The 24147-nt window shown below is 57.8% G+C and overlaps 9 protein-coding genes across 9 annotated transcripts; 3 read left to right on the forward strand and 6 right to left on the reverse strand.

The window, feature by feature from the left end:
• Nucleotides 1-1615: 1615 nt before the first annotated feature.
• On the reverse strand, nt 1616-2610 carry L226DRAFT_453648 (uncharacterized protein; the record flags this gene model as incomplete). The annotated part of the gene is made up of 3 exons (XM_067675139.1): nt 1616-2339; nt 2397-2506; nt 2563-2610. 3 exons carry the CDS (start codon nt 2608-2610, stop codon nt 1616-1618), a joined length of 882 nt encoding a protein of 293 aa, XP_067541949.1.
• Nucleotides 2611-2740: 130 nt separating this feature from the next.
• Nucleotides 2741-4188, forward strand: L226DRAFT_529786 (uncharacterized protein). The gene has a single exon (XM_067679689.1). It carries the CDS (start codon nt 2900-2902, stop codon nt 4034-4036), a length of 1137 nt encoding a protein of 378 aa, XP_067541950.1. The 5' UTR covers nt 2741-2899; the 3' UTR covers nt 4037-4188.
• L226DRAFT_136413 (ubiquitin) lies at nt 4174-5006 on the reverse strand. The gene is made up of 5 exons (XM_067672300.1): nt 4847-5006; nt 4755-4772; nt 4644-4673; nt 4483-4565; nt 4174-4410 (listed from the first exon to the last, which is right to left on the reverse strand). Exons 1-5 carry the CDS (start codon nt 4862-4864, stop codon nt 4323-4325), a joined length of 237 nt encoding a protein of 78 aa, XP_067541951.1. The 5' UTR covers nt 4865-5006; the 3' UTR covers nt 4174-4322.
• Nucleotides 5007-5557: 551 nt separating this feature from the next.
• On the reverse strand, nt 5558-6904 carry L226DRAFT_519295 (uncharacterized protein; the record flags this gene model as incomplete). The annotated part of the gene is made up of 7 exons (XM_067678576.1): nt 5558-5580; nt 5654-5801; nt 5870-5976; nt 6054-6402; nt 6456-6603; nt 6670-6722; nt 6791-6904. The coding sequence occupies 7 exons, from the start codon at nt 6902-6904 to the stop codon at nt 5558-5560; spliced, it is 942 nt and encodes a 313-aa protein (XP_067541952.1).
• Nucleotides 6905-9158: 2254 nt separating this feature from the next.
• L226DRAFT_136495 (uncharacterized protein) lies at nt 9159-10004 on the reverse strand. Its single transcript, XM_067672301.1, has one exon. It carries the CDS (start codon nt 9906-9908, stop codon nt 9423-9425), a length of 486 nt encoding a protein of 161 aa, XP_067541953.1. The 5' UTR covers nt 9909-10004; the 3' UTR covers nt 9159-9422.
• Nucleotides 10005-10101: 97 nt separating this feature from the next.
• Nucleotides 10102-12122, reverse strand: L226DRAFT_453510 (uncharacterized protein; the record flags this gene model as incomplete). The annotated part of the gene is made up of 2 exons (XM_067675133.1): nt 10102-11626; nt 12025-12122. 2 exons carry the CDS (start codon nt 12120-12122, stop codon nt 10102-10104), a joined length of 1623 nt encoding a protein of 540 aa, XP_067541954.1.
• Nucleotides 12123-14561: 2439 nt separating this feature from the next.
• Nucleotides 14562-20929, reverse strand: L226DRAFT_608624 (uncharacterized protein). Its single transcript, XM_067685949.1, has 4 exons — nt 20874-20929; nt 19548-20815; nt 15222-19492; nt 14562-15168 (listed from the first exon to the last, which is right to left on the reverse strand). The coding sequence occupies exons 1-4, from the start codon at nt 20912-20914 to the stop codon at nt 14644-14646; spliced, it is 6105 nt and encodes a 2034-aa protein (XP_067541955.1). The 5' UTR covers nt 20915-20929; the 3' UTR covers nt 14562-14643.
• Nucleotides 20930-21041: 112 nt separating this feature from the next.
• L226DRAFT_499653 (mitochondrial 54S ribosomal protein uL13m) lies at nt 21042-22061 on the forward strand (the record flags this gene model as incomplete). Its single annotated transcript, XM_067677733.1, has 4 exons — nt 21042-21062; nt 21119-21242; nt 21295-21449; nt 21501-22061. 4 exons carry the CDS (start codon nt 21042-21044, stop codon nt 21657-21659), a joined length of 459 nt encoding a protein of 152 aa, XP_067541956.1. The 3' UTR covers nt 21660-22061.
• A 111-nt stretch (nt 22062-22172) lies between these two features.
• Nucleotides 22173-23684, forward strand: L226DRAFT_477930 (uncharacterized protein). Its single transcript, XM_067676773.1, has 3 exons — nt 22173-22702; nt 22756-23119; nt 23171-23684. The coding sequence occupies exons 1-3, from the start codon at nt 22211-22213 to the stop codon at nt 23434-23436; spliced, it is 1122 nt and encodes a 373-aa protein (XP_067541957.1). The 5' UTR covers nt 22173-22210; the 3' UTR covers nt 23437-23684.
• Nucleotides 23685-24147: the final 463 nt, after the last annotated feature.

Raw genomic sequence — 24147 nt, forward strand, 5'->3', positions numbered from 1 at the left:
ACACCCACTTCCTCCCATCTGACCCCACCCTGTTGATCTTGGTCTCATCTGACCAGATCACCCTCTTCCAGTCCTCCACCGTCCAATACTTCCTCGAGAGAGCGAACTCGTACCGCTTTGTCTTATGTGCTGAGGTGAGGCAGGGCCGTTTCTTCTTGGTAACAGCCCCCATGCCTGCCCGCTTCAGCGCCCGACGAACGGTTTGGACAGAGACATCCCCAAGGAAGGTATCCCTGAGGGCTTGGTGGACTTCTGTGGCTGTATCGGCCTGGCCAGTCTCGATGAGGCGGGTAGCACGGCGGACGGCAGTGGGGGAGAGGAGTAATGGACGGCCACCCTTGGACTTGGGGACCTCAGGACAGTGAGCGGAGCGGATTTTGCTGATCTGACCCCTGCTGACACCAGTTCGGGACCTGATGGCAGAGGTAGAGAGGCCTTGTTGGGCAAGAGAGATGATGGTTTCAACAGTGGCAGATGGAAGCGGCGGGGGCATGGTAGTGGTATGAATGTGAGGTATCTGAGCATGCTGGTGAGCTGGCATAGCACTGTTCAACATTATGTAATATATTCACACAATACCATGTGACCTAATTGCCTAAAAAGTTCAAAACAGCCCGACTTTGACATAGGATCAGTGCCCATTACAGAACTGTTTCCAGGAGGTGTGGTCAAAGATTGAATATTATCTCGGTCCAAAGTTATCGAAATCGCACATATTATATATCGTTGGAAAGCCAAGAAACACTGCAATCGAACGCAAATTGAATCATGTTAATAGGGTTACGCGTTACGGAGATATTATCAAAATAGCGCCAGAGCACAATTTCTGGAAACAGTTTTGTAAAGCACTGTATATACGCGCAAGGCGACGTCATCGCTGACGGCACGTGCGGCGCTTCTCATTGGACGGCGCCCGACGGCCGCGGTCTCGTCCTCTCGGTGTCCCAGCCGACGCGAGGTCGTATCGGATGCCTGCACCCTTCTGCTCTATACGAAACTACAATTCTTTGCGACGGACTCGATGGAGGTACATGGTGACACAAATACGACGGTGAACATCCTTCGCAGCCAACAAGCAAAGGTCGTAGTAGATACAGTCAAATACTCACACTGTAGTACAGCAACAGAAGTCAGCAAACGTTTCTTGGCCCGACGGTCCAACATTCGATGTCGCTTACTATTCAGATGCATTCGTTTTCACGTTCTCAGGACTATGCACGGATCCCAATCCCGCCTATGGCCAGAAGTGTATTTTCGAACGGAGACATGGACTGGTATGGCCGAACAAAAGTCAGCGCGTTCAACATGGTCATTCACAAGTAGATACGTACCACTGGGTAGGCGGGAAGAGTGGCACGCAAAGCAAGTTCTGGCGTAGGACACATACTCAGAAGGAGGAACAAGACAGCGAGAATGGGTAAAAGCTAGCAGCTATCCTTTGGGATAGTCAGCACATACTCCGTTCAACAGGGAAGTCAGCTACTCACATATAGACAAAACATGAAGCGCAGCAGGCAAACGAAGGAAAGGGAGGGATTCGAGCAACGACGGAGAGCATAGCAAGAAGCAACTGGTAAAAGGGGAAGAAAACATCAGCACACGGAGCAAACACGGCTCAATCATACCGGCCACGCCTCCTCGGCGGACTCCTAGATCTCGACGCGCCACGTCTACCCCAACCTGCTTCCCGCCGAGGCGGTGAGTCCCTCCTGGGCGGCGGCACACGCCTATCGTCCCTGTCCCTCAGGTCTCTGTCTCTGTCTCTGTCTCTGCCAAAGTCACCTCGCCCGACGCGCCCGCCACGAGGGGCAGGACCCTCAGGATTCGAGTTGCCTCGCCAGTGCCCTCCTCCGCCCCGCCCCATCCCAGATCCCGGGCCCGGATTCGTCGCAACGCTCCCTCCCCACCCAGCATCCCCCCGCCCGCCACCAGCACTCTTCCACCCATTCGCCGGCGCAACCGCACTGCCCTTGATCGACAGCTCGCCTCCGGGCCCAGACGGCACGGTCACGCCCTTGGGGAGCTGCACCATGACGCACAGGTAGTCCCCGGGGACGAAGCGCAGCTCGTCGAGCGTCCTGTCCTGCTCTGCGTTCGTGGCCGACTCGGTCTCGGTGTCTTCGAGGAGGCGCGGGGCGGGGTGGTCGAGGGAGCCGGGCTCGCCGAGGATGTCGCGCGAGTAGACGGTGCCGAGGTCTTTTTGGGCGAAGCGGCCGCGAGAGGCGGAGTCGGCGAAGACAGCGCGGAAGGAGTAGCGCGCGAGCGGGTGGCGGTATTCCGTCGAGTTGGACGCGGCGGAGCGGAGCGTCGTGAGCACTTCGCGGAGGGTAGCGTCGCGCCTGGGGGTGGACGCGTGTCAGTATGGGCAGCAGGACACGAGGATGGGGGCGACGTACCAGGTGTATATTTGCTGCTCGTCTGCGACTGGGAGAGGGCCGTCCTGAAACTGGTTCAGGCGGTGGTAGGTGCCAATCTTGACAAACGTCCGGATGAGGAACGGGGCAGTCTGTTGCACATTGTGAGGTTGGCCAGCAACGTGGAAGAATGAACGACTTCACGCACCTTTTCCCTGTCCACAATGGGCTTCCCTGCAGGTGTCGTATCCTCCATCGTTACTTGCACGCGTACGAAAAGAGCTGAGGAGGATACGTAGTTGTGGAACGAGCTCTGCTCTGGAAGAGCTGCACGCTGCGGCCTACTTACATGGATTACATAATCTGTTCAGTAGAGTACAGTCGGCGCTTGGTTGTTTTCCTCCGAACGCTGTCGGTGGCTGACAGCGCGCATTCTCAGTCCAGACCAGAACATGTGCATGAACGTTTAGTACATGATGCTTGTCTTTTGATTCCCTGGACGTGCGTGCATCCTCTTCTCTCAGTCTCTCAGTCTACCGTGCACCATGACTCGCCGAGACTCCATCGCCCACTCTGCCATCCCCACTCTCAAGCGAAAACGGCTCGCGACGGACGGCGGCGATGGCACCGCGAAGAGGACGGAAAAGAGCGCAGGGAAGATGACCGCACGGGCCTCCACGCAGTGTGCGGGGACCGCGATGACCGCGACGGAGAAGCAGCAGCAGCAGCGGCAAGGGCCTCAAGCAGGCGCGAAGCCCGCACTCCGGGTCGTCACCGACATCGAGGTGAACTCGCCCACCCTCGACGAGCTCCTCTCCGCGACAGACTCAGACGCGGACTCGCTCTTCGACGAGCCCCCGCCGCGCCTCTCCACCCCGGACGTCGAGGACATCCGCAACATCCTCGCCCCGCGCCCCGCGGAGGAATCCGCGCCCGACCTCAGCGACCCGACGCTCGTCGTCGCGCGGCGCGCGGCGCCGCCCATCCCCGGGCTCTTCTTCGACCCCGCGATCCTGCTCCCAGAGGGTCTCGGGGACGAGCTCATGTGGACGTGCATCCGCACCTTCTTCCGCGACGGGATCGCGAACCAGGTCATGCTCTTCGAGCGGTCGTCCCCGCCCACCTCCGCGGACCCGTCTGCCAGTCCGTCCGCGACGACACCCGGGCTAGGGCTAGGGCTAGGGCTGCCCCCTTTCCTCACGGACCTGCTCGCCACGCTCGAGGACCTCCTGCGCCCCGCCGTCCCTCCTGGAGTGCACGACGTTCTCTTCTCTCCCGCGCCCGCGTCGCACAGCGGCCCTCCGCGCGCGCGCCAGGCGATCATCAACCTCTACTGGCCGGGCGAAGGCATCTCGCCGCACGTCGACCTGCTAGACCGGTACGGGGACGGGATCATCGGCGTCAGCCTCGGCTCCGGGTGCGCGATGCACTTTGCAAAGGAGGACCAGGACGCGGGGGACTCGGCTGAGCCGTGTGCGCTGTACTTGCCCAAGGGGAGCGTGCTGGTGATGATGGAGGAGGCGCGATACAAGTGGACGCACGGGATCGAGAAGCGGGACGAGGACGTCGTCGAGGACTCGGGGAGTGCGCGGAGTGTCCTGTTGACACGGGATGTCCGGCTCAGCATCACTTTCCGGTGGCTACTCCCCGGGGCTGACGTCGTTGGGTCTGTCGCTTCGTAGTGGACTTGCGATACCACCCACCACACTATACCGTCGCTCGAACATGGACGTACGATCTGGATATATATGTGTATCATTATAATCTCAGCATCGCACCGATAATGCTGGATGCATGCTTGAACTCAGGGAGTCTCAAACGTGGTTTGCGCGCGAAAGCAGATGAAAGCGATTGCGGATTGGATGCGGGAATTCAGATCTAACACAGATACAACGTACTGCAACAGATACGACTGGGACCTCTCCTATGCCCATCTCGACGGTCGACAGAAAATAGACGGCACAACATCTAGCATGAACCTCCACGGAGCGCAAGGACTAGATGCAGCACGGCGCCAGCAGCGATGTTGAAGTCCTTCACGACCTTGTCATCCGCCCTGACATGCGCGAGTTCTCAGTTAGTCGTACGCTCGGGGAAAGGGGAGAGAGAAGGCGGAAGGGGGACGTACATCTGCCTCCCGGCGTAAATCAGCCGCTGCTGGGGTGGGGGAACACCAGACTGCTCCTCGACCTTCTCCTTGATGCGAGAGACCTGCCCAACGTGTGAGATTAAGGGGGAGACTCCGAGGTCAGGACGAATGCGAGGGATGGAAGGGCAAGTGGCACGCACCTGGTCATCGGGGTCGATATCGAGCTCGATCTGCGTCCCACATCGCGCAGTAGAATCGCGTCCCGGTGAGCTCTATACGTCTATATCCTACTAGGAAATGAATCCGCGCACCTCCTTGCCCGTAAGCGTCTGCAGAGAAGCACACAAGTCGTCAGTGGCACGCTCTAGCAGTCTTTCCGTCCCCCTTCATGGCATATGCATACCTTCACCTTGATCATCATCTTGGCGGCGTGTAAAAGGGACGTGAAAAGAGCAAGATGTGTATTTCGTGGAGCGCGACGAGGCGATGAGGGAGGAGGGAAAGAGGGAGGAGACTGGCAAGCCGGGACCGTTGTGGCGTTACTAGTCAAGGACGAGAGCGCGTTGGCGCCCGTGCTACATAATCGAGACGCGTCCGCCCAATATGGCAACTCACCACTACTAGTAACACTGCCGCGGCATTTGACTGATCTTTCGCTCGTTTGAAGGATTCAAAGGGCTTCTACGAATCCTGTCAAAGTTTGCGTCAGGGCTACTAAGATAACAAAGCTGCATAAAGCGGCAGAACCCCTTCAGTAACGTCGAAATTGTGACAGATGCATCGCCAGTGTTTGACAATGATTACTACAGGACTGCGGGTGACCGGGCGAACTTGCTTGGCTTTTGATACTGCATACATGCAGTACTTCGTATCCGAGAGGAGCCACGCAGGGAACCGAGAGAGGAAAAGGACGTATATTACACATGCACATGATGTCGACGAGAAAACAGGACCCAGAAGAACATGCTGACCGCGATACTACTTCCCAGAGCTTTCGCCCGGTCATCGCACCGCGACCAGCCGCGCGCCTTCCTCCCAGACCCATGACTAGCAGTAGTACTAAAACTGAGATTGGGACCAGAAGAGTGCGCTCTTGCGCTCGAAAGCGGCGGGATTACTGGCATTGAGAGTAGTAGGCTGCGTATGGGGACCGGGAACGATCAGCATACGGCCATGGTGAAATGGAGAGAGCGGGCTCGGAGGAACGCACCGTTGACGACCTTGCAAGTGAAAGGCGCGACGCAGCCGGTGGCGCCGGTCCAGCCCTGACCACCGCACTGACCGTACTGCGCAACAGTGCCTGCGGACGAAGTCTGGCTCGGCGGCGCAGACGCGGTCGTGGAGGGAGCGACAGTGCTCTGCACAGAGAAATGCAGTCAGCAAATGCGTCGAAAAGAGCCTGAGAGTGTGAGAGAGAGGTACGTACAGAGGGCGGGGGAGCGGGGGCACCAGAGCCGCTGCCGTAGAGCGGGGGACCGGGGATGATGTAGGTGGTCTCGGTCATAGCAGCTTGGGTGTAAAGGTCCGTGGTCACTATATCACCGGAGAAAACGCAGATCGTTAGGCACACCGTCAGCTGCATGTGCTCACGCAAAGAGAAAATGACGTACAGCCGGGGTCGCTCGCAGAGTACGCGCCAGGGAAGGAGACGAGCTCGTCCGCGGTGGGCTGGCGGGATCCGCCGCCGGTGATCTGGATCTGCGCACACTCGGGGTAGAACTGGGCAGGGAGCGAGTGCAGGGCGATCGTCTCGAAGCGGATGAGGTAGTTGCCCGAGGGCACGGACGCGGGGATCGTGGTCGTCCACGACGAGTTCTGGTCGATCATCTTGCCCGAGCCCCAGTACCCGTCGCCGATCGTGCCCGAGAGCAGACCGGCCTCGTCGATCTTGAACCACTTGAGCGAGTTCGCGTTCACGCCGGTGCAGGTGCTCCCGGGGCATTGCGCGAGGTAGGTGAGCTGTGTCGGTTGTCAGTTGCAAGATTTTTGCTGGCGGACAGAGGAGCACGTACCATAGGGCCGTACGGATGCGGCCAGACCTGGTTCCAGTAGGCCGTGATTGCGGACCCAGCCGTGGCAGTCGTGGAAAGCTGGAGAGCACCAGAAGTTCCGTCATCGTTGCAAGCCAGAGTGGGGTCAGTCGGGTTCGTGATGGGGTTGCTAGTGCACGAGAAGAGTACACAGAATGAGCACCGCATAATCCTCGGAATCTCGGTTAGAACGCACTAGCTCGACCAGGGACGCTGGATGGTTGTCTGTCCAGTGGGGGAGTTGTAGGGCTGGAGTCACGGCCAATATCAGCACCAATGTCGCATTCAAATGAGGTAAAGAGATAAAGAGTACGCACAGCCCATCCTTGGAAGATCTGTCCGTCGATCTTGTACGAGAGGACACCGCCGTGGGCGAGGACCCGCGGGAGTGCGGCCGAGGCGAGAGTAGCGAGAGCGGCGAACGCGAACATCTTTTGCCCACTGCTGGTAGCTTGCGTCGAGTGTCGAGTGCGGGGTGGCTCGAGGGCTTGAAGAACGTCTCGGCCGCCCCGTGGGGGTTTATATCCTTCCCCACAATGTCAGCTCCAGTCCGAAGCCGCGCCTCGCATCTCTCTTCGTGAGCAGGCAGTGCGTCCCATGTCCCGAGTGCCGGCAGGCGGGCTGCCGTGGTGCCTTGCCAGCAGCAAGAGATAGCCCAATGCTGCTCTTCGGCATGACACGAGCAGGCGCATCCCGTTGGTTCGACACGCCTCTGCGCCGGATATTCAGCGGATGCTGGGTCACGGACGCACCCACTGCTGAACTGCGAAGGCTGTTGGTCAGGTACGCGAGGTTCACCCCGCTGCATCAGAGGAGAAGGAAGCAATGGCAGAGGCCGTATGACGCACCGAGATCGCAAATGCGTACCACTTGAGGCAGAGGAAAGCTGGAGGAAACAACGCGCAGGGGCGGAACCGAGGCGCGTCGGGATATCCTCGCTCAGTATATCCGACATTTTAGGGTTTGCTTCTGTCTCGGGAACACGTGAACGCGGAACTGTTGAATTGCGCAGATGCCGAGGAAGTAACTCGGTGGAGTACCTGCAGATAGGGAGTGCTTTGCGTCCGGGTCGTACACGTTGTGGCCGCGAGTGGTGAACGCTGAACTCGCAGGGTGCATTGCAACGACGGAGATGTGCGTGTGGAAGTCCGAAGACGCGCAAGGCGACTTCAAGAGCACATCTTGAGGTGTGGTTCGTTTACCGCGGATTAACGTTCGGAAGAGTGGTCGGCATGTCTTCGGCTGGAGACGAGTGGGTCAGGGATACCAGAAAGCCTCGTCACAACCTACGAGGGAAATCTCTGGTGGCCTACCACCCTGCGACCGTCAAAAATAACCACAGCAGTAGCCAGCGGTATCGCCAGCTATTTTTGTCCCAGCTATAGATCCGGGCGGGGTGCTTTCAATGAAGGGCATGCCGTCCGGTAGTACTCCCTCTAGCAACGCACACTGGCACGACGGTACATATGTCGTTCCTCGCACACGCACTGCGTCCGTCCAGCGATGACAACCCGAGAGCCCTATGAGCCAACCTCATTTCGCCGCACGCTGACTCATGCACACGAACGGCACGCACCTGCTTTGTGGACGGCGACGTTGAGCATCCGCACCCTCTGCCGGCCGCCCGGCCGGAAAGAGGGCGGAGGGACGGGTACAGTACTCAGTACTTGGCGGCAGCGTCAGCGACTGCGCTCGACGTTCGGCACGCCTGGATGTATTTGTATTTCGATGAACGTCGACGGCGAGTGGTCACTGGTGGGAGGCGACGAAAACCGCATACGCTATGCCGGCATACATGGGCGTGCCGATGTCGAGGAGACCCAGCAGCGCCCGGGGAGTTGAGCATGCCGAGCGCACAGGGGTTAAAACTTGTACAACCATTACGCATTACGACATCCAGATGCCGGGGAGCTGATGCATTCTCGAAAGAGCGCGTTCTTCATTGAGATAATCTTGGACACCTCAGCCGCGAGCGCCATGAGCCGTAGGGCTGCTGCGCATTTTATCCCTGGCAACAAATTCGAGCTTGGTGTAAGTAAGGCGGATATGTTATGAAGTGTTTGAGAGAGAACATACCTGGCACCGTACGCCGCGCCGGTCCTCTCCTGCAAAAGCGGGCTGAAATCAGCTCGAATCCAATCGAGAAAGTATACTACCGGCTTAAGGTACCTGCTGTCACGACAACCGCCCAGAGGACATTATATATCACCCTCAACGGCGTCCTCTCCGCCTGAAATTGACGTTGCCGCTCCCTTCACATATCCCGCGGACAATCCTGCGCCACACGCCGCACTTCCTGCGCGGAAGACGTTCCATGCAGCACTAATAGAGCGTAAGCAAGGCGGACAGAATGTGCGAGGAAGACATACCTTATGGCCCAGACCTCGTGTCCACACGGAGTGCCCACATTGTTCTACTTGACAAGTCAAGCCCGCGGTCTCGGACAGTCTACCCCAGACGGGGCCAGGAGTCGTCGTACAACTCATGCCATTGCCATTCCATCCAGACACCGAGTGCCTGAGCGCACAACACGCGCAAATATCCCAGATGAACTGATGATACAACGCGGCCCCATCATGATACGACCTATGACCGGAGAGGAGAGAGCTACGGGTACTTAACGTGAAGAATAGCGGAGGAACCGTAGACATCGTGAGAAGCTAGCGCGTATAACCCGACCGACCTGTAGTAGTGCAAGCGACCAAGCAATGCAACAAACCCCAGTAAAAAAACGCTACTGTCGCGCGGCGCTCTCCACGCCACGGAGCCTCGAGAGACGTACGCCCAAAGGTAGCAGAAGGAAGGGAAACGCAGGCAGAGTCTGACAGAGAGTGCGATCTAACTAGCGTACACGGGCGAGCGGAGAGGAGAGCACAGCAACATCGGCGAGATAGGTGTGAAGGCGGTCTTCATGGGTGAGGGTGAGGATGTGAGATGATGATATGTGATTTAGGATTGGGATAGGATGGGATGGGATGGGATGCATGCAGAACGGAGAGTGGATCCGGAAGCGGGATGGCAAAACACGAGACGAGAACCCTGGGAGACGACAGACGCGGCGAACACTGAAAACCAGACACAAACACAAATGCGGAAACCAGCAACAGACAGAGACGGAGACAGAAACGAAGACGGGGTCCATATGAGAGATGTGATATGACGATGGGATGTATATGCGATGGGTATGTATGTACAGATTGATATGTGGGGGCGTGACAGTTTTTCATAACCGATGAGAGGTGGGCGACGGGGTGGCGGGGGCGGTCGGGCGATGATGGGATGATGCACGGCGGTGACCAGGATGAGTGTATGCTGTGTATGGTGGTTGGATGTGGGTGGATGTGATTTGGTCAGGGGACGTGTAGATGCTGTATGAGTGGTATGTATGCAGTAGACGTGAAAGCGAGGTCGCATGGTTGGGGGCATGTTGGTCATGTCGGAGGCATAGTCGTTACTTGTGTGAATACTGTTACATGCACGGCGTCGTGGGTCGTCGTCGTTAGATTCGGGGTGGCGCAGCGCGCTGGGATCATATCCAAGAAGCTCCTGGGGTAGCGTGGCACAACCTCCATGCAGCTCGGAGCGCGTGGAAGGGAAGCACACGCCGCACCATGTGTGTGCGATGGGATCATGAGTCCGCGTCCATGGCTGTGAGCGTCGCGCGGCGGAGTGCACCCTGCGTGATGTTGACGCCCGTGCAGTCTTCGAACCACACCGCACGCTCAGCGCAGCGCGCGACGACCTTCTTCCAGAACTGCAACACGCGCGGGTGCGGTCGCACCGTGCGCATCCTGTGGCTCTCCGCGCTCAGGTCGCGCACAAAGCGCAAGTTCGGGAACGCGTCGCCCTGTAAGAGAGATGAGATCTGCTCATACAGGAGAAAGTAGGGCGTGTCCGAGAGGTCGTCGTCGTTGTCGAACGCGAAGGCGTCGTACGTGTACGGCTTGTCCACGTCGAGTGGTGCGATTGGGTCCTCGAGGAGCCGCGTGTCGATATCCCGGATACCGATGAGTTCGACGCGTGGGTGGGAGGGAAGGAGAATATGGGGTGCGATCCAATCCGGGCTCTGCCAATGCCACTCTGCATCGGCGGAGCAAATGAACTCGCGCAGGTTTGGGCACCATTCAGCAAGCGGGACAGGAGGTGGCTGCTGGTTCTGGTTCTGTTGCTGGAGCGCGACCAAGTGCTGAGGCATGGTGAGGTAATACTCCTCGATGAGGGAAGAGGAGTGCCCGAGCTCGAGCTGCGTAAGCTTCTTGCCGTGCGCCTGGAAGAAGCACGAGAAACCTTCCCCGGTGTAGCTGAAGTCCGACGATAATACCGACAGGTTCGTGAGCGCTGGCATATCCCAGGAAGCAAGCACGGCGAACGTGTTGTTGTCTAGCGAGACCTTGAGCGCTCGAAGGGATGGCAGATGTACGTTCATCTGCAGGTGCTGGAAGTTCCTGTGCGACGAAGATGGACCGGCCAGTGCATTGTTGAGACTGGGGAGGTTCGGGGAACGCGAGCACAGTTCCAAGTACTCGAGGCGCGTGGTGAGATTGTGGACGAACGGAGCCATCCGGATCTCGAAAGGAGCATCGTCATAGCTCGTCCAGCTGAGTCGCCGGAGCTTCGGCTGAGCAACGAGGGTGAGGATGGCCTCAGGGCTACACCGACGGTCAGGTAGTGTCTCGAGGACACTGCGCTGCACGGAATGGTGGTCCGAGTAGATGGAGAGGTGAGGAGAGTAGTCGAGGATTGTGCGGAGGTCGGCGGGTGCACAACGCTCGAGCGCTGGCGTCTCGATATGGAGTCGACGAATGAATTTGCCGCTAGAAGACATGTTCTCGACGAATTCCATAAGGAGAGTTCGCGCCAAGGCCTTGGCTTGGGCGGCACGAGATATCCAGACGAACTCGAAGAGGAACCCTCGGGTGAGGGCGTTCCATTGTCTTGAGACAAGGGAAAGACTCCTCTTGGTGCACATGCACATGCGATAAGTGGCGAGCTGGGTCGACGAGGACTCGAGGAACGATAGCTCTTGTGATGTGTCGAGAGGATCATGATGGAAAAGGCACGCATGCTGGATGATGAGACCCCATACCTCTGGGGGGACGTAAGGTATCCGAACTGTCCGGACTACCTCCGGGGCGTGCGGTTTAGGTCTGCGGCTGCATGAGACTTGTCAGAAACACTGAGCACGAGGGGACGAAGGAAGGATAACAAGACGGAGTGATGCACTGCTAAGGTGGGTCGTGAGAGTGGACGACACAAAGGTCTCCCGACAGGAAGCCAGTGCTCGCCCAGCGGAAGCGGGAGGGGCAAACTGGCCAGAGAGGCCGTTGGCAGGACAGGCGCTCTTGGGAACAAAGAAAGGAGGAGGATGGGTAACGCGGCGCCGCCACCGTGATGAGGTTCGCACGGACAGCTCATCCTCGACACCAGCGACGAACTTCCTCCACCCGTTATACTGCACATACTCGTCGCCTGCTGCATCTCGGTCTACCATGTTGCGTGTCGATGGTTGTCGAACAAACGGGGAGGTGACTCGTGGTAAGAGAGTACTCACAGCTTGGAACGTATCCTGACGGACAATGTGTGGAGGCTGAGCTTCGTGCGGAGCGTCACGGAGAGATCTTGAGGTTGTGGGACGCTGAATACTGGCATGGCGGATGTTGTCGCGGTGAGGGGGGGAGAGCGGGAGGATGGGACGCAGGGGATGTTAGTGGACGGTTGGGAAGTTGAGCTGGGCGGACTTGTCCCAGACGGTCAAAAAGCTTAACCGGGCGCTCCCGCGGTCTCGCCAGTGCCCCACGCAGACGCCCGGCGGATTTGTTCGCCGTTGCCATAAGCGGCATAGCAGTTTCATTAAGAGATTGTTCTCGTCCTCGCTTACTGCCACGCTTATCCCACTCTATCGTGGCTTGAATCTGTCCAGCAGCCAGCCAGCTCCTGCCCAGCTCACCGCCAACGTCCTCGACAGCGTGCAGCACAATACGGAGGGACTCGGCCGGGTCTCGAGGCAGTGTCCTCCTGTACCGCCGTCAGCTGATCAGCACCGTCTTGGCTCTCTTCTCGTCCACCTTTTACGTGCGCTCATCCATCATCTGTCAATATCAGCATATCCGCCTAACCTCCACAACACTCGCCACATCGCAATTGCGGCCGACGAACGAATGGAAAGTGGGTGCTTTCTGCTCGTCGGCCGCCATAGAAATTCGAGTAAGTACTAGCGCCGCCGCACAACCTCTATCCGCCTTCCGTCCGACGGCCTCGGCGCGCGGGAACGCGTCGATGGAACGTCACGCACTCCTCGAAGTCCACGAAGGCCGAGTATCCCAGCGTCCGCGCGATCTCTTACCTGGATAGAACTCTGCTCGTCACAGATGGCCTCCCGATAGGACTAGCGCACCACAGTGCCCTCCTGGTGCCTTCCGACGGGTGTACTCGAACTCATCATATCACACACTGATGTACTCCCGCGTCCTGCTTCTAGCTGTTGGCATACTCGACGCTCGTGTCCATCTGATCCCCGTTGTTCGTAGTACCCAGAAGACATATATTTATGTCATCCTACCACTGTCCACGTGGACATGCAGACTACCTCGAAGTTACCATACAGCTTGAGTAATCGCCGCTCTCTGTCGAGAGTCACAGATGTTCCCTCGGTACGTCTGTTCACCACGTCTCGGGAGAACACTCCTCTGCCCGTTGCGACATGTTCTCTCTACAAGGACTTATCCACCTTCTGAGCAGGCACCAGGAACAACTGTCAGACGTCGCGCCACGGCCGGCGAGACGATCTCGACTCTCCCCGGCGCAGCAATGCAACTGGGGCATTGTCGACATCCCATCTACCCGTCCCATCCTTGGTCAGTCCCTAATTAGTCCCTATTCCCGTTTGCAGACCTGTCGGCTTCAACCCAAAATATCCTCTGGCTGCGACACCCCCAAAGCTATGTTTGGACACAAAGAAATGACCGCCTTCACACGTAGGGTCCGTCTGTGCTCACAGCGCTCTACGTCTCACCCGTGTGGTATACATCCGTGGAAGGAACTTGCTGACGCCTGAGGAACCTCCTGGTCGCTACCTCGGGTATGTGCTCAAAATAGCATATGCTGCCGGCGCATTGTTCGCACTTGCGCTCACCTTTCCACAGTGTGTTCCCGCACTTGCAGGTAACGCTCTCCCGAGCTGTGATGGCGTGCCCAAGAGTCCAGAGTGAACGCCCGAAAGACCTCCCGACGTTCTCTGGCAGTGGTGGGATGCGGTGCTTCCATCTGATCCGCTGACCGTCCTCAGGATCCGCAACACTAGTACTGCGGTACGTCTGAGTCTCCCGACATGTTTCTATTGGCCACATCCATCCACCGATTTGCGCGACACCGAACCTATCCAGTGTCAAGTGCCCCCTCACAAAGATCGAAACGGCCAGTCTCGATCGCAATTCTGCTCTCCTCGATGCCACTAACAATCTTGTCGCCGCTTCCGCAACTCGCGCACGTCATAGCATGCAATAGCTTGCAGATGAGGCTCTCATCTATCTATTCGGGTCCGCGGCGGCGCTCGCCCGGTCCGAGCACGCTTTCCTTCAACTCGCTTCAGAGTCAACCATCCTTCTGTTTCTCCACAAGGAACTTAGATTCTGGAGGCCCCTGCCTAGATTGATGTACAGTACTTCAATCCATCACCTGGATGCGTGTGGCGAAACATTGTAAGGAACAGGATATAGGTGTGCTGCCGCAGCGTCAAACATGAGAATGGTCTGCCAAAGGATTCGCGTGCTTGGCCCATTCCGGCGTGAGGCCCCGCGGTCCATGATCTCAGTTCTCGGGGCATCCTTTCCAATTAACAGTATGCTCATCATCAGACTGGGACTGTGATCCTTCAGTGGATCTCAAAGATGAGGGAGTAAGTCACACTCGACTAGAGCCGTCCGGCGGCTCACCACGAGTCCGAGGGCCGATAAGTGCCATCTCGTTTTCGGCGATGGCGCATATGGTGAGAGGGATGGCCCCAACAAATACAGCACTTCCATACGGCCACCAGCTGGTCCCATCGCGTCACATCCAGATGGCTTCCGGGCAACGTGCTTGGTCTGCTCGAGAGGTTGGGTCAAAATCATTCATTACATGTTAACAAAACAGCTATGCACGAGAGCGTCATATACAGACTACATAAAGCGTCCTATGCCGGAACAGATATCCGCTCCTGCACGAAGAACGACAACACCTGTGTCAGATCCACATCCTTCTCGCCCAGCACCACCGCGCTCCTCGCGATCACGGGCCTCGTCTTGTTCAGCAGTGCTTGCAGGTCCGCCGCCATCTCGCCCTTCATCCCCCTCCTCAGCCTCTCCGCCATCGTCATCGACGCCTTCAGCGCCCTCCGCTCTTTTAGTGAAGCCGCGTCCGTCGGCTGTCCCTCCACCATCATGTCATCGCCATCAGCCTCGCTCTGCGGCGCGTCGAACTCAGGCTTCGAGAGCCACATCGCCAGCTGCGTGACGGCGTACAGCAGCGCGGCTTCGAGGTTCCTCCGCGTCACCGCCACCGTGTCGCGCACGTCCAGCGCCTTCTCAGTAGCCGTCGCGGGTGTCAGTGCTTGTGTCGGCGGGCGGTCGACAAGGAGCCGGAGGATGTCAAGCGAGCAGTTCCCGAGCTCGAGCAACGTGCCCAGCGACGCCGGCTCCCCAAGCACGACTTTTGAATGCTGACAGAGCGCGTGAGCATCGAACGGGACAAGAGGGGCAAATGCGCACTCACCGGCACAATCAGCGCCTGCGACACCTGCCAGTCTTCAGGTTCTCCGAGCAGGACGGTCTCTGCGCCGCTGATGTCGATCAAGGCGGACAAGAGCGTGCCGGACAGTCGGTACAGGCGGTGAACAAGGCGTGCGAGGAACGGCCGTCGCATGGGGTTGACCGCCTCCGACGGAGATTTGACCGACGAGGAAGCCCTGTCTGCCTCGAACCTTGTCCGCTCGTCCGCAGTGATAGGCTCGAACACGCTCGCGAGGTGATTAGGGTGAGTGAGCGCATAGTTCAGCTGCTGGAGCAGTAGGAGCGCGTCGGCGGTGAAGGAGTGCATAACCCGCTTGACGGCCTCGTTCGAACTCGGAGCAGACCCCTGCGCAACGGCGGCATAGAGTGTTGCCACCTGCTCGATCTCTTCAAGGAGGAGAAGAGTGAGGGGGTCGTCGATCGTCCAGGACAGAGCGCGATGGATCTGCTCGCTGTAGAACTGCAGCAAGCCGCACACCTCGGACTCGAAGAACTGGCCATGCTTCCCTATCGCCGTTGTGACGCCTGCGACTATGGCCAGCATCGAGCAGTATGCCCGGTGAGCGGGGCTTTGTTCTCCTGGTAGCTCGGGGATGGTCACGTCGACGTTGCCTTGCCGTATCGCGGTGCTTATAGCGTTCTCGATGTACGCCACGAGGAGACCCTCGCTTGCTAGCCTCTCCGTGGAAGGTGTGATGCTGGCCATGGCCATGTGGAACGTGAGCACGTGGGGCGTATAGAGAGGTTGTTTCCGAGTCCGCAAGAGTGCAAGGTCGGAGAGACCCACGATGTCCATACGACTGAAGAGTTGGAGACTGGCCCGGACAACATCAGTCTCCTGACAGCGTGTCAACCAGAGCGTCGGAGATGGGTTGAGGTCTAGACGTGTGCACTGCTCGAAGACGGCGACGAGCAGCTCCATATCCTGGTCGACGTCCAAGTCGAGTTGGACGCGCGCTCTGTCGAAGGTGATGCGTAGACCGTCAATAACGAAGACGAGGGTTGCCTCTAGCAATGCCGCTATCGCAAGACGTTGCTCCGCATGCAGTACTTTTGGTCGTCGGGCAAGGCTTCTACTGTGCCGAGCACAAAAGTACAGCACCTGTAAGAGGGGACGGTGGAATGGTACAGGTAGTTGCCCGAGGATGGACTTGGCCGGAGCCTGAGAGGGGTTCAAGATGATGCCTCGGACATTCTTCACGAGGGCCAAGAAGCGCTCAACCTCTTCCTTCTTGTCCGAGGTCGAGAACCAGGCAACCTCGAGCAGGGATAGCAGGAGGGACAGCCGTGCCGTATGGATAGCGGACATCATGTCTCCGGACCGCCTCTCTGCGGCGAGGTCCCTCGAGAGCGAGTCGGCTAGAGACAGAAGGTAGGGACGCACTGCCGCATCTCCCCGGAGGTAGGGCACCACCTGTAAGAGGAGATACTGCCACGACTCCGCCAGCGTAGTCTGAACGTGCGCAAGAGAGAGGTTCAAATTGATGGTGCACAAGCTGCGAGCTGCCTCTTCGACCTGCACCTCGTCGTCCGAGATGTAGGGCTGAAGACGGAACCGCGCCAGAGCCAAGGAGTACGCGAAGTCATCGCCATACTCGCGCTCGACGATAGGCTCCTGCGCCTGCAGATGATCCAGGGAGAGGGTGGGATAATGCCTCTGCAGCAGCTCCGCGAAGTCGTCGTGGAGCTCGGGGTGGTATGCGCTGGCAGCTGCCTCGGGGATGAGCTCCATCATCTGATCCTCGGACCTCAACGTGGCCGCGATCGCCGTGTAGCTCGGAGGCTTTTCCTTGCTCGTCTCACCCGCCTTGGACCCGTGAGCCTGTAGGTGCATTCGGATGTCCGCTGCAACGATGTGCGCGGCGTGAGACTTAACCGCACTGCGATAGGAGTAGCTGGAGACGGCTTCGTGATGGTCGGAGTGGGCAACACCGTCAACGACGACGTAACTCTCCGTCGCGCAGTCGGGCGTAGGTCCAAGCTCCTCTGCTATGATGCCACCGATGTACTCGAAGAACTTCGAGTTCTTGCGGATGGGATCTAGTACCAGCGTGTGCTCGTGCCCGTGCTGCCAGACGACGTCCAAGAAGCGTAGGAGTGACGCGAGTAGCTTGGGGTTGCTCTCCCACAACTCTTTCCACTCCTCCAGCATGTCGCAAGCGACGTTGAGCGCACTGACAGACTTGGCTCCGCCGCCGGAGTCCTCGGCCTTCTCCTTGCCCTTGACGCTGGGCATGCGGAACTGGCCCGTGACGAAGAGCCGAGCAAGTGCTGGCTCCTTGTCCACAGCAAGCGTGATGAAATTCCAGACCGCACTGCGCAGGAGAGCATCATCGTAGGGGTGCTGGACGATACGGACCATGGTGGACACGGTAGCTTCGGGATCAGAGAGATGGCCAATGATCGTGGTTGCGGAGCCCTCAGCAGCGGAAAGGGAAGAACAGAGCGCGAAGAGCACCTGCATGGCAGCGACTGGGATGATGGTACCCATCCCTCGCTCCTTCACATATGCAGCCAGGGCATCAACGGGATTGACCTTCGACTGACTGCCTTCGAAGGATGATCCTCCGCCCATCCGGCTACAGAGGGCCTGCTCCAGGAGGCACACCTTCGACGACCCAGGCGACTGTTGCTTGTAGGTAAGCAAGATTCGAGCAAGGGACAGCTGGGCTTCCAGCAGGTAGACGAGCCGCCGCGCGTCTCCGTAACGACGAGATGTGGACAGTGAGACGAAGACCGAGCCACCGGCCACCAAGGAGGTCACGAGCGGGTTCACGGTCGATGTCGTCGCCTTGAACAGCAAGGCGTCGGCGATCGCGTTACTAAGCTTGCCGAAGGGTGCGTCTTTGAGTGCGGGGGAGGCGTGTTTGAAAACTTGCGTGTAGAAGGAAGCGACGCGGCGCCCAATCTCGAACCGGTCTCCGAGCTGCGCGTACTTCCATCCCGTGTGTTCCACCCAGATCTCCGAGTGCACGAACCTCGCTGCGCGCATGAGCACCTCCTCCTTGACCTGTTGCAGCTTGGCATTCTGTTGGGTAACAAGGAGCACGGTCGAGGATGCCTCGTCGAACAACGCATCCACGAGGTGCAGGAGCGCTAGCGTCATCGTGTAATGGCCGGTGAGACGTTCAGTAGCGAGGACTTGTGAGGCGACCCCGGAAGCGCGCTCAGAGCCGAAAAGCGACGCAGTCGAGCGGATGTACAACCAGACGCGGTTCGAGTAGCTCGGTACGGCGAGGAGTGCGGTGAGTACACTCATTGCGGAGGTGATGAGCTCTGTGCGTGGGGCGGCATGGTGTTGACTGGAAGAGCGGGACAACGCCTCTTCAAGGATCATGGTCGTGAGCTGAACTAGGTCCGGGGGTTGTGCCTCTGTCATGGTATGTGAGACAACAGGGTCTCCACTCTCCATCGACATCAGGAGCTGCTGCGCAAGGTCAGGAGCGTCCTGGACGACACTCCGGATGAGGTCGAGAGCGTCGATGACGATGCTCTCATCGCCAGTGCTGTCCATCTCCACTCCAACGTCCTCCAATTTCAGCGTGAGCGGATGGTGGGCGTTACGGTTTCCGAACGAGACATCTCTATATGCACCTCCACTGGCATGCATCCGGCGACGGTTAACGTAGTCCGTGAGAAGCTCGAGGAGCAACTTCCATCCGGAATGCCTGTGCTGCCAGGCTACGACGATGAGCTCTCCGCCATCCGTACTGAGCAACTGGCCGACAGACTTCGCAGGCAGAGTAGTCCCACCTGGAAGTCTGATGGGGCGTAGGTTCATGTAAGAGGGACCGGGGCTGGCTGAAGACGATCCGTATCGGTCTGGGAGCTTTTCGTAGAGCGCATGTGCCCCGCTACACGAGCTGGTGTGGATCACCTGGGTGAAGGTGGTGAGCTCGTTGAAAAACGCAAAGACGGCGCGCGCGCAGAGCTCGCGGTCCTCCATGAGCTGCTCGGTAGGCAGCACGTAGTCGACGGTGGAGAGGGGATCCGTGTCAAGGTAGCCAGTGGCAGTGAGCGAACGCAACAGACGAAGCAGCGGCCTGATTTGAACCGGGAACCTTGAACGCGCGACATCGACGATTGCACGACGAGATGTACCGCAGTGCCAGTCAACTTCCCAGAACTGGCGGGTGATACCTGCGATGGATTGAGGCTCGCTACGACCGAAGAGGGCAACCCAAACCTCGAGGAAACCATCAAAGTCAGGTATCATCTCGACGGGGACAAGGTCGACTATAGAGATGATTAATCCTGTGGACATTGGTTAGACATAAATGGGCTATTGCGATGTTGATTCCTCTATTACCTTTCAGTACTGAACGATACGCCACTGCGTTTGGATCCGTGACGGTGGAACCCGTCCGCCATGCTGCCGATGTGACGAACAGAGGTGACATCGTCAGAAGGGTCAGCAACAGGCGGAACAAACCCGCATCGCTGCTCAGCCCAATGTTCGTCATAAGTGTGATTGCTTGTTGCGCGTCCTTGGAATACCCGTCTGCGCCTTCCGGGACGAGACTGTCAAAGAAGGCCTTATACGTGCTAGGCAACTCCTTCATGCCCATAGCCACCTTCGACAGGCGCGAGAGGATGCAAGTCCACGCGATGTATGTGCATGCGAAGTTGCTGTTCCCCTGGGAGATGACAGTTTGATGGATCTTCTTCAAATGTTCCGGGGAACTCCAATATATATCCTTCTCCGCAGGGTTCGCCGAGATCTCGAGGGCGTCAGCTTCGCTCGAACGCTCGAGCTCGAGCACCTCCACTGTAATGAGAATCCACATCGCCGCACAGTCCTGCAGGATTTGGACGCTCTCCTCGTCAAGAAGGTATGTCGAGTTTTGCTGCTGCGACCCCAAGTGTGTCTGGTACGCGGTCTCGTAGATCTGCGCCACCAGAGGGCCACTGCACGATGCGTGCCCCCACATTGTCCAGAACAGCACCTCGAGCATGACCAGCTGCTCCTTCGCGTTCTGCTTCGCCCACATCGCCCCTTGCCTGGGATCCTCCCTCGTGCTCTCCGGTACGTCCGCATACGTCTTCTTCGAGTACTCCGCAAGAAGGGTTTGCGCGAACGCTGCGCCATCCGAGATGATTCTGGGAATGACCTCGTCCGCAATCTCGTGCAGGGGATCAGAAGCACTTTGCACAGCGCGGAATAGTGGTATGAGCGTACGCAGGATGTGCAACCGCTCCGAGTAGTAGAACGGGGTGATCGCGTCCACCAGCTCCTTCACCATCGAGGCGCCCTCCGAGGACGCCACCGCCGCGGGGAAGCCCTCATTGTAGAAAAACGCGCGGAAGAGGACGAGCGCGTGGACCTGGTCGATGTTGAACCGGGTGCTGATGGCGTACACGAACTCCTTGTGTGCGTCCTCCACGCGCAGGATAACCCCGTCTGGGAGGGTCACGGAGCCAGACTCGACTTTCTTCTTCGACGCGTCCGACGGCTGTCCGTATGGTTCTGAGATATTCTTGAGCTGGCTGACGCGAGGCTTGATGATTTCCGCGAGCTGCTCAAGCGTGGTCCCCTCGAAGTGTCCGGAGAGCTGGTGGTGGAGAGACTGGTATGTCCTATGTTGGAGGGTATCAGATGACGTTCAAAACAGCAAGGAAAGCGTTGTAAGCGTACACATCGATGAGGTTGGAGCGTTTGGAGGATTCGGCGGACATGGTGGTCGTCGCGCGAAACAACGACCTGCGCGCCTTGTTCGACGACCTGCACGCGCTCGCCACCGACGCGCGCTAGTCGCTCTTTTGCCACCGACCTTCGCCTGCTGTCTTGTTCTCCGTTGCAGCCATGTCGCAGGCGATTGGAAACGTACGTCTAAATATGCTCTGTGTCCTTCAGGAGATCTAACTGCTGCCCATGCGTAGACTGCGCTGGCCTACGCCCGCGTATGGCACCATGTTGACGCCTCAGAACGTGTCCTCGGAAAGCTTGCTGAGCGGATCGCTATCGTTCTTATGGGGAAGCACAAGCCGATATACGACCCCGGAAGTGAGTCCTTGAATGTCTACTACCGCCATGCACTGCTCAGCAGGTTTTGTAGCGGACTGCGGTGACTACGTCGTAGTAACAAATGCGCGGAACATCAAGGTCACGGGCAAGAAGGCTCAGCAGCTGGTGTACAGGCACCATACGATGTTCCCCGGAGGGCTGAAGGAGATCAAGTACAAGGACATGATGCGGAGGAAACCCGATGAGGTGCGTGCTCTCCCGTCCCCTATGTTTCCCTCGGCGCCGACCCTGCGGTAGATCATTCGTCAAGCGGTCTCTGGCATGCTCCCGAAAAACAAACTGCGCGAGCGCAGGCTGGAGAGACTGCGTATTTTTGCCGACGAGGACATGGGTGTGTTCCAGCACAACATCTTGAAGCGTTGGGAAGACGGTACTTTGCCCGCTCGGTCGCAGTAGTGTTGCTCTTGGTCTACGGTCCGTACATTACCTCCCTTAATATCTACCCCCCGTTAGAGCATCATCTCCTTCGCCCCTGAGTATCGCACCACCCGAAACGCGTGTCGTGGCGAAAGTGGCCAACCCAAGACTGCTTGTGTATGTAACGACTGCTCACCTTTTGGTGAGTGAGAGATACGTGCTATGGGTGACCTACCTGTGACGCCCAGAAAGCTCGTGTCCGTCATTCCCTGCTAAGTATCACCGTTCTATTATGGTCGGGTGCCTTGCTGTAGACGCATGTCGGTTGTTACCTACTCGTTCCGTGCCTGCCGCCCCTTATAAAGCTGCGTTTCTATGCACTTAAATTCAGTATGTAGTTGGAAGGATACGGTACAGGCACCTGAGTACCCATGAGCTCGGTGGTCACCGTGCGTTGGGCGCGGAACCTTCCGACGGGACCGGTTGAGTAGAGCTCACTACTAGATGAATAGTATGTACTAGTAGACGTAAGTACATACTTACTGCCATTACGCAGGCGAAAAGTACAGCCCCCTCTTCCTTCTGCCACCATGAACCCTCGACGACGCAGCACGGTACATGACCTCGCAGCGCTGCGACTGCATCGCGACAACAGCCGCGTGCTCAATTCTGACACCAACCTTTCCTCGCGCCGCGCCAAGTACGCTCTTCGCGACGCCCGTGGAAACTGGATAGCGCAGGATGCAGGGGGGCTTGGGAAGGTCAAGAAGCGTCGCAGCGCATCCCAGCCGGACGGGAGCGAGGATGCTACCGAGCCGGAGGTAGACGAAGAAGGTACGGAAGATGTTAGGTCTTCCCCGTCCCCGTCAAAGGATAAGGGCAAGGGACGCGCGCAAGAGGACGGCAGGGACGAGGACGATGTCCTGCTCAACCCTAGAGCGCAGAAACGACGTCGTTTCGATGAAGACTTGAGTTACTTGGAATCTCGAAGCCAATCCTTGTCCGTACTTACCCCAAACGACGAGCCTGTTCCCTCACAAGTCGGAGAAGACCTCCCTGAAGCCCTTCCAACCCCGTCTTCCGTACGTATCTCCAGGCGTATGATACTAGGACACTAATCCGATATCCGTTTCAGGATTTGCTCAAATGTCTGCATCATTTCGCGAGTTCGTACTACACGGCGATGGGACAACTATATGATGCAACGCGTGAGGCGCGCCAGGAGCGGAAGATACGCCGTCTTGCGAAACGCCAAGAGGCTGGTACCGCCAGCTCTAGTCGCGCAGCATCCTCTGAAGCGACGAAGGTAGACGTGGACGAAGAAGACTCCGGCGAGGAATCTTCCGAGTCTAGTGAAGGGGACGAGGATGTCGACGAGGCAGAGTCCCCCACAAAGGACGGCAAGACGTCACGCAAGAAGAGGAGACGCAGAGTGGAGAGACATCCTATGGACAAAGACATGTACAAGATATTCGATGGCTCTGCTCTCGTCGCGTTGGGTATGCTTGTCGTATCCTCCGAACAGCGCCCCTCCTGACCTTTCTTGTCAGGGATGCTGCTCCAAGAACATGTCGTGCATTCGTTGGACTCTCACGTTCCACCAGGATGGGAGAAAGAGATGGCTCTCATTGAGCGAAATCGTCGCAGAGAGGAGAGACGAACCCGCCAGGCGCAGCGTATGAGGGATATGCGCCATCCCGTGAAGGCTGAACGGAAGGAAGCGGACGAACCTGAGTCCGAAGACGAATCTGAGGATGAAGACGTGAAACAAGAGGCTGAAGGGACCGGGGAGGAGACAGACGAGGAAGAGTATTAGGACTGGTTTGGATTTCTTGATATTGCAATGATCCCATGAGGAAGTTGGTTGCGAGCAGCATCTTGTTCAGAGGTTAAGTGGTAGTTGTGCAAGCTTGGTACAGTATGACTCCACGAGAACGGCTCGCTGTCTAGCATTGCCAAGGCAATCGCACTGATAGGAATAGGAAACCGCGGAAATATGACCGTCTGCGTTGTCTTGGAGGAGATTCTAAAGCCTCGCTCCTGTATGTCGTGGTGTGCCGTGGGACGCATCAGCAGAGCATCTCGCTCTCCTATATATGTCTACAAATAGAGTTATGACTACTTTTTGAGCACATCTACATGACTAGGCATCTCCGCTCTCCCATACGCCAGAAGGGGATCCGGGTGAGGGGGATCTCGCCGTCCGGGCCAGCGATCATACTTACACTTTAGTCTGGGTGCGTACTACTGTAGTACTGCTTAGTTCGTCGATCGATCGAGCTCTAGTAAGCTCGAGGCCAAACGTTGCAGAGAATCGTATAGACAAGGCTGCATTCCAGGAGATGGCAGAAAGGGAGAGAGATTGGACTCGACCCTGGCTCGGCTTTGCCGAGGCTAAGTTTGATAATCAATTGAACTGGAGCTAAACCGACTTATCCCGAGCCTTACCAGAATTGATGAAACTTTTTTAGGATTACTTAGCATCCTTTCTTACCGCCTTCTGAAGGTTATCCCCCACGGGTTATTG

The sequence above is a fragment of the Lentinus tigrinus genome (assembly GCF_003813185.1).
Source record: "Lentinus tigrinus ALCF2SS1-7 unplaced genomic scaffold L226scaffold_2, whole genome shotgun sequence".
In the NCBI taxonomy this organism is placed as follows: Eukaryota; Fungi; Basidiomycota; class Agaricomycetes; order Polyporales; family Polyporaceae; genus Lentinus; species Lentinus tigrinus.

Excerpts from the sequence above, each read along its gene's own strand:
- L226DRAFT_529786 (XM_067679689.1), top strand. The coding sequence starts at position 2,900 with ATGACTCGCCGAGACTCCATCGCCCACTCTGCCATCCCCACTCTCAAG.
- L226DRAFT_136495 (XM_067672301.1), bottom strand. The coding sequence starts at position 9,908 with ATGACCAACATGCCCCCAACCATGCGACCTCGCTTTCACGTCTACTGC.
- L226DRAFT_608624 (XM_067685949.1), bottom strand. The coding sequence starts at position 20,914 with ATGTCCGCCGAATCCTCCAAACGCTCCAACCTCATCGATGT. Across the intron at positions 19,493-19,547 it reads GTATCGTTCAGTACTGAAAG|GATTAATCATCTCTATAGTC; the intron begins GTAATAGAGGAA and ends CAATGTCCACAG. Across the intron at positions 15,169-15,221 it reads CGCAGGCGCTGATTGTGCCG|CATTCAAAAGTCGTGCTTGG; the intron begins GTGAGTGCGCAT and ends GCGCTCTGTCAG.
- L226DRAFT_136413 (XM_067672300.1), bottom strand. Across the intron at positions 4,566-4,643 it reads ATATCGACCCCGATGACCAG|GTCTCTCGCATCAAGGAGAA; the intron begins GTGCGTGCCACT and ends CACGTTGGGCAG. Across the intron at positions 4,411-4,482 it reads ATTTACGCCGGGAGGCAGAT|GGCGGATGACAAGGTCGTGA; the intron begins GTACGTCCCCCT and ends CGCGCATGTCAG.
- L226DRAFT_477930 (XM_067676773.1), top strand. The coding sequence starts at position 22,211 with ATGAACCCTCGACGACGCAGCACGGTACATGACCTCGCAGCGCTGCGA. Across the intron at positions 22,703-22,755 it reads CCCTTCCAACCCCGTCTTCC|GATTTGCTCAAATGTCTGCA; the intron begins GTACGTATCTCC and ends TATCCGTTTCAG. Across the intron at positions 23,120-23,170 it reads CTCTGCTCTCGTCGCGTTGG|GGATGCTGCTCCAAGAACAT; the intron begins GTATGCTTGTCG and ends CTTTCTTGTCAG.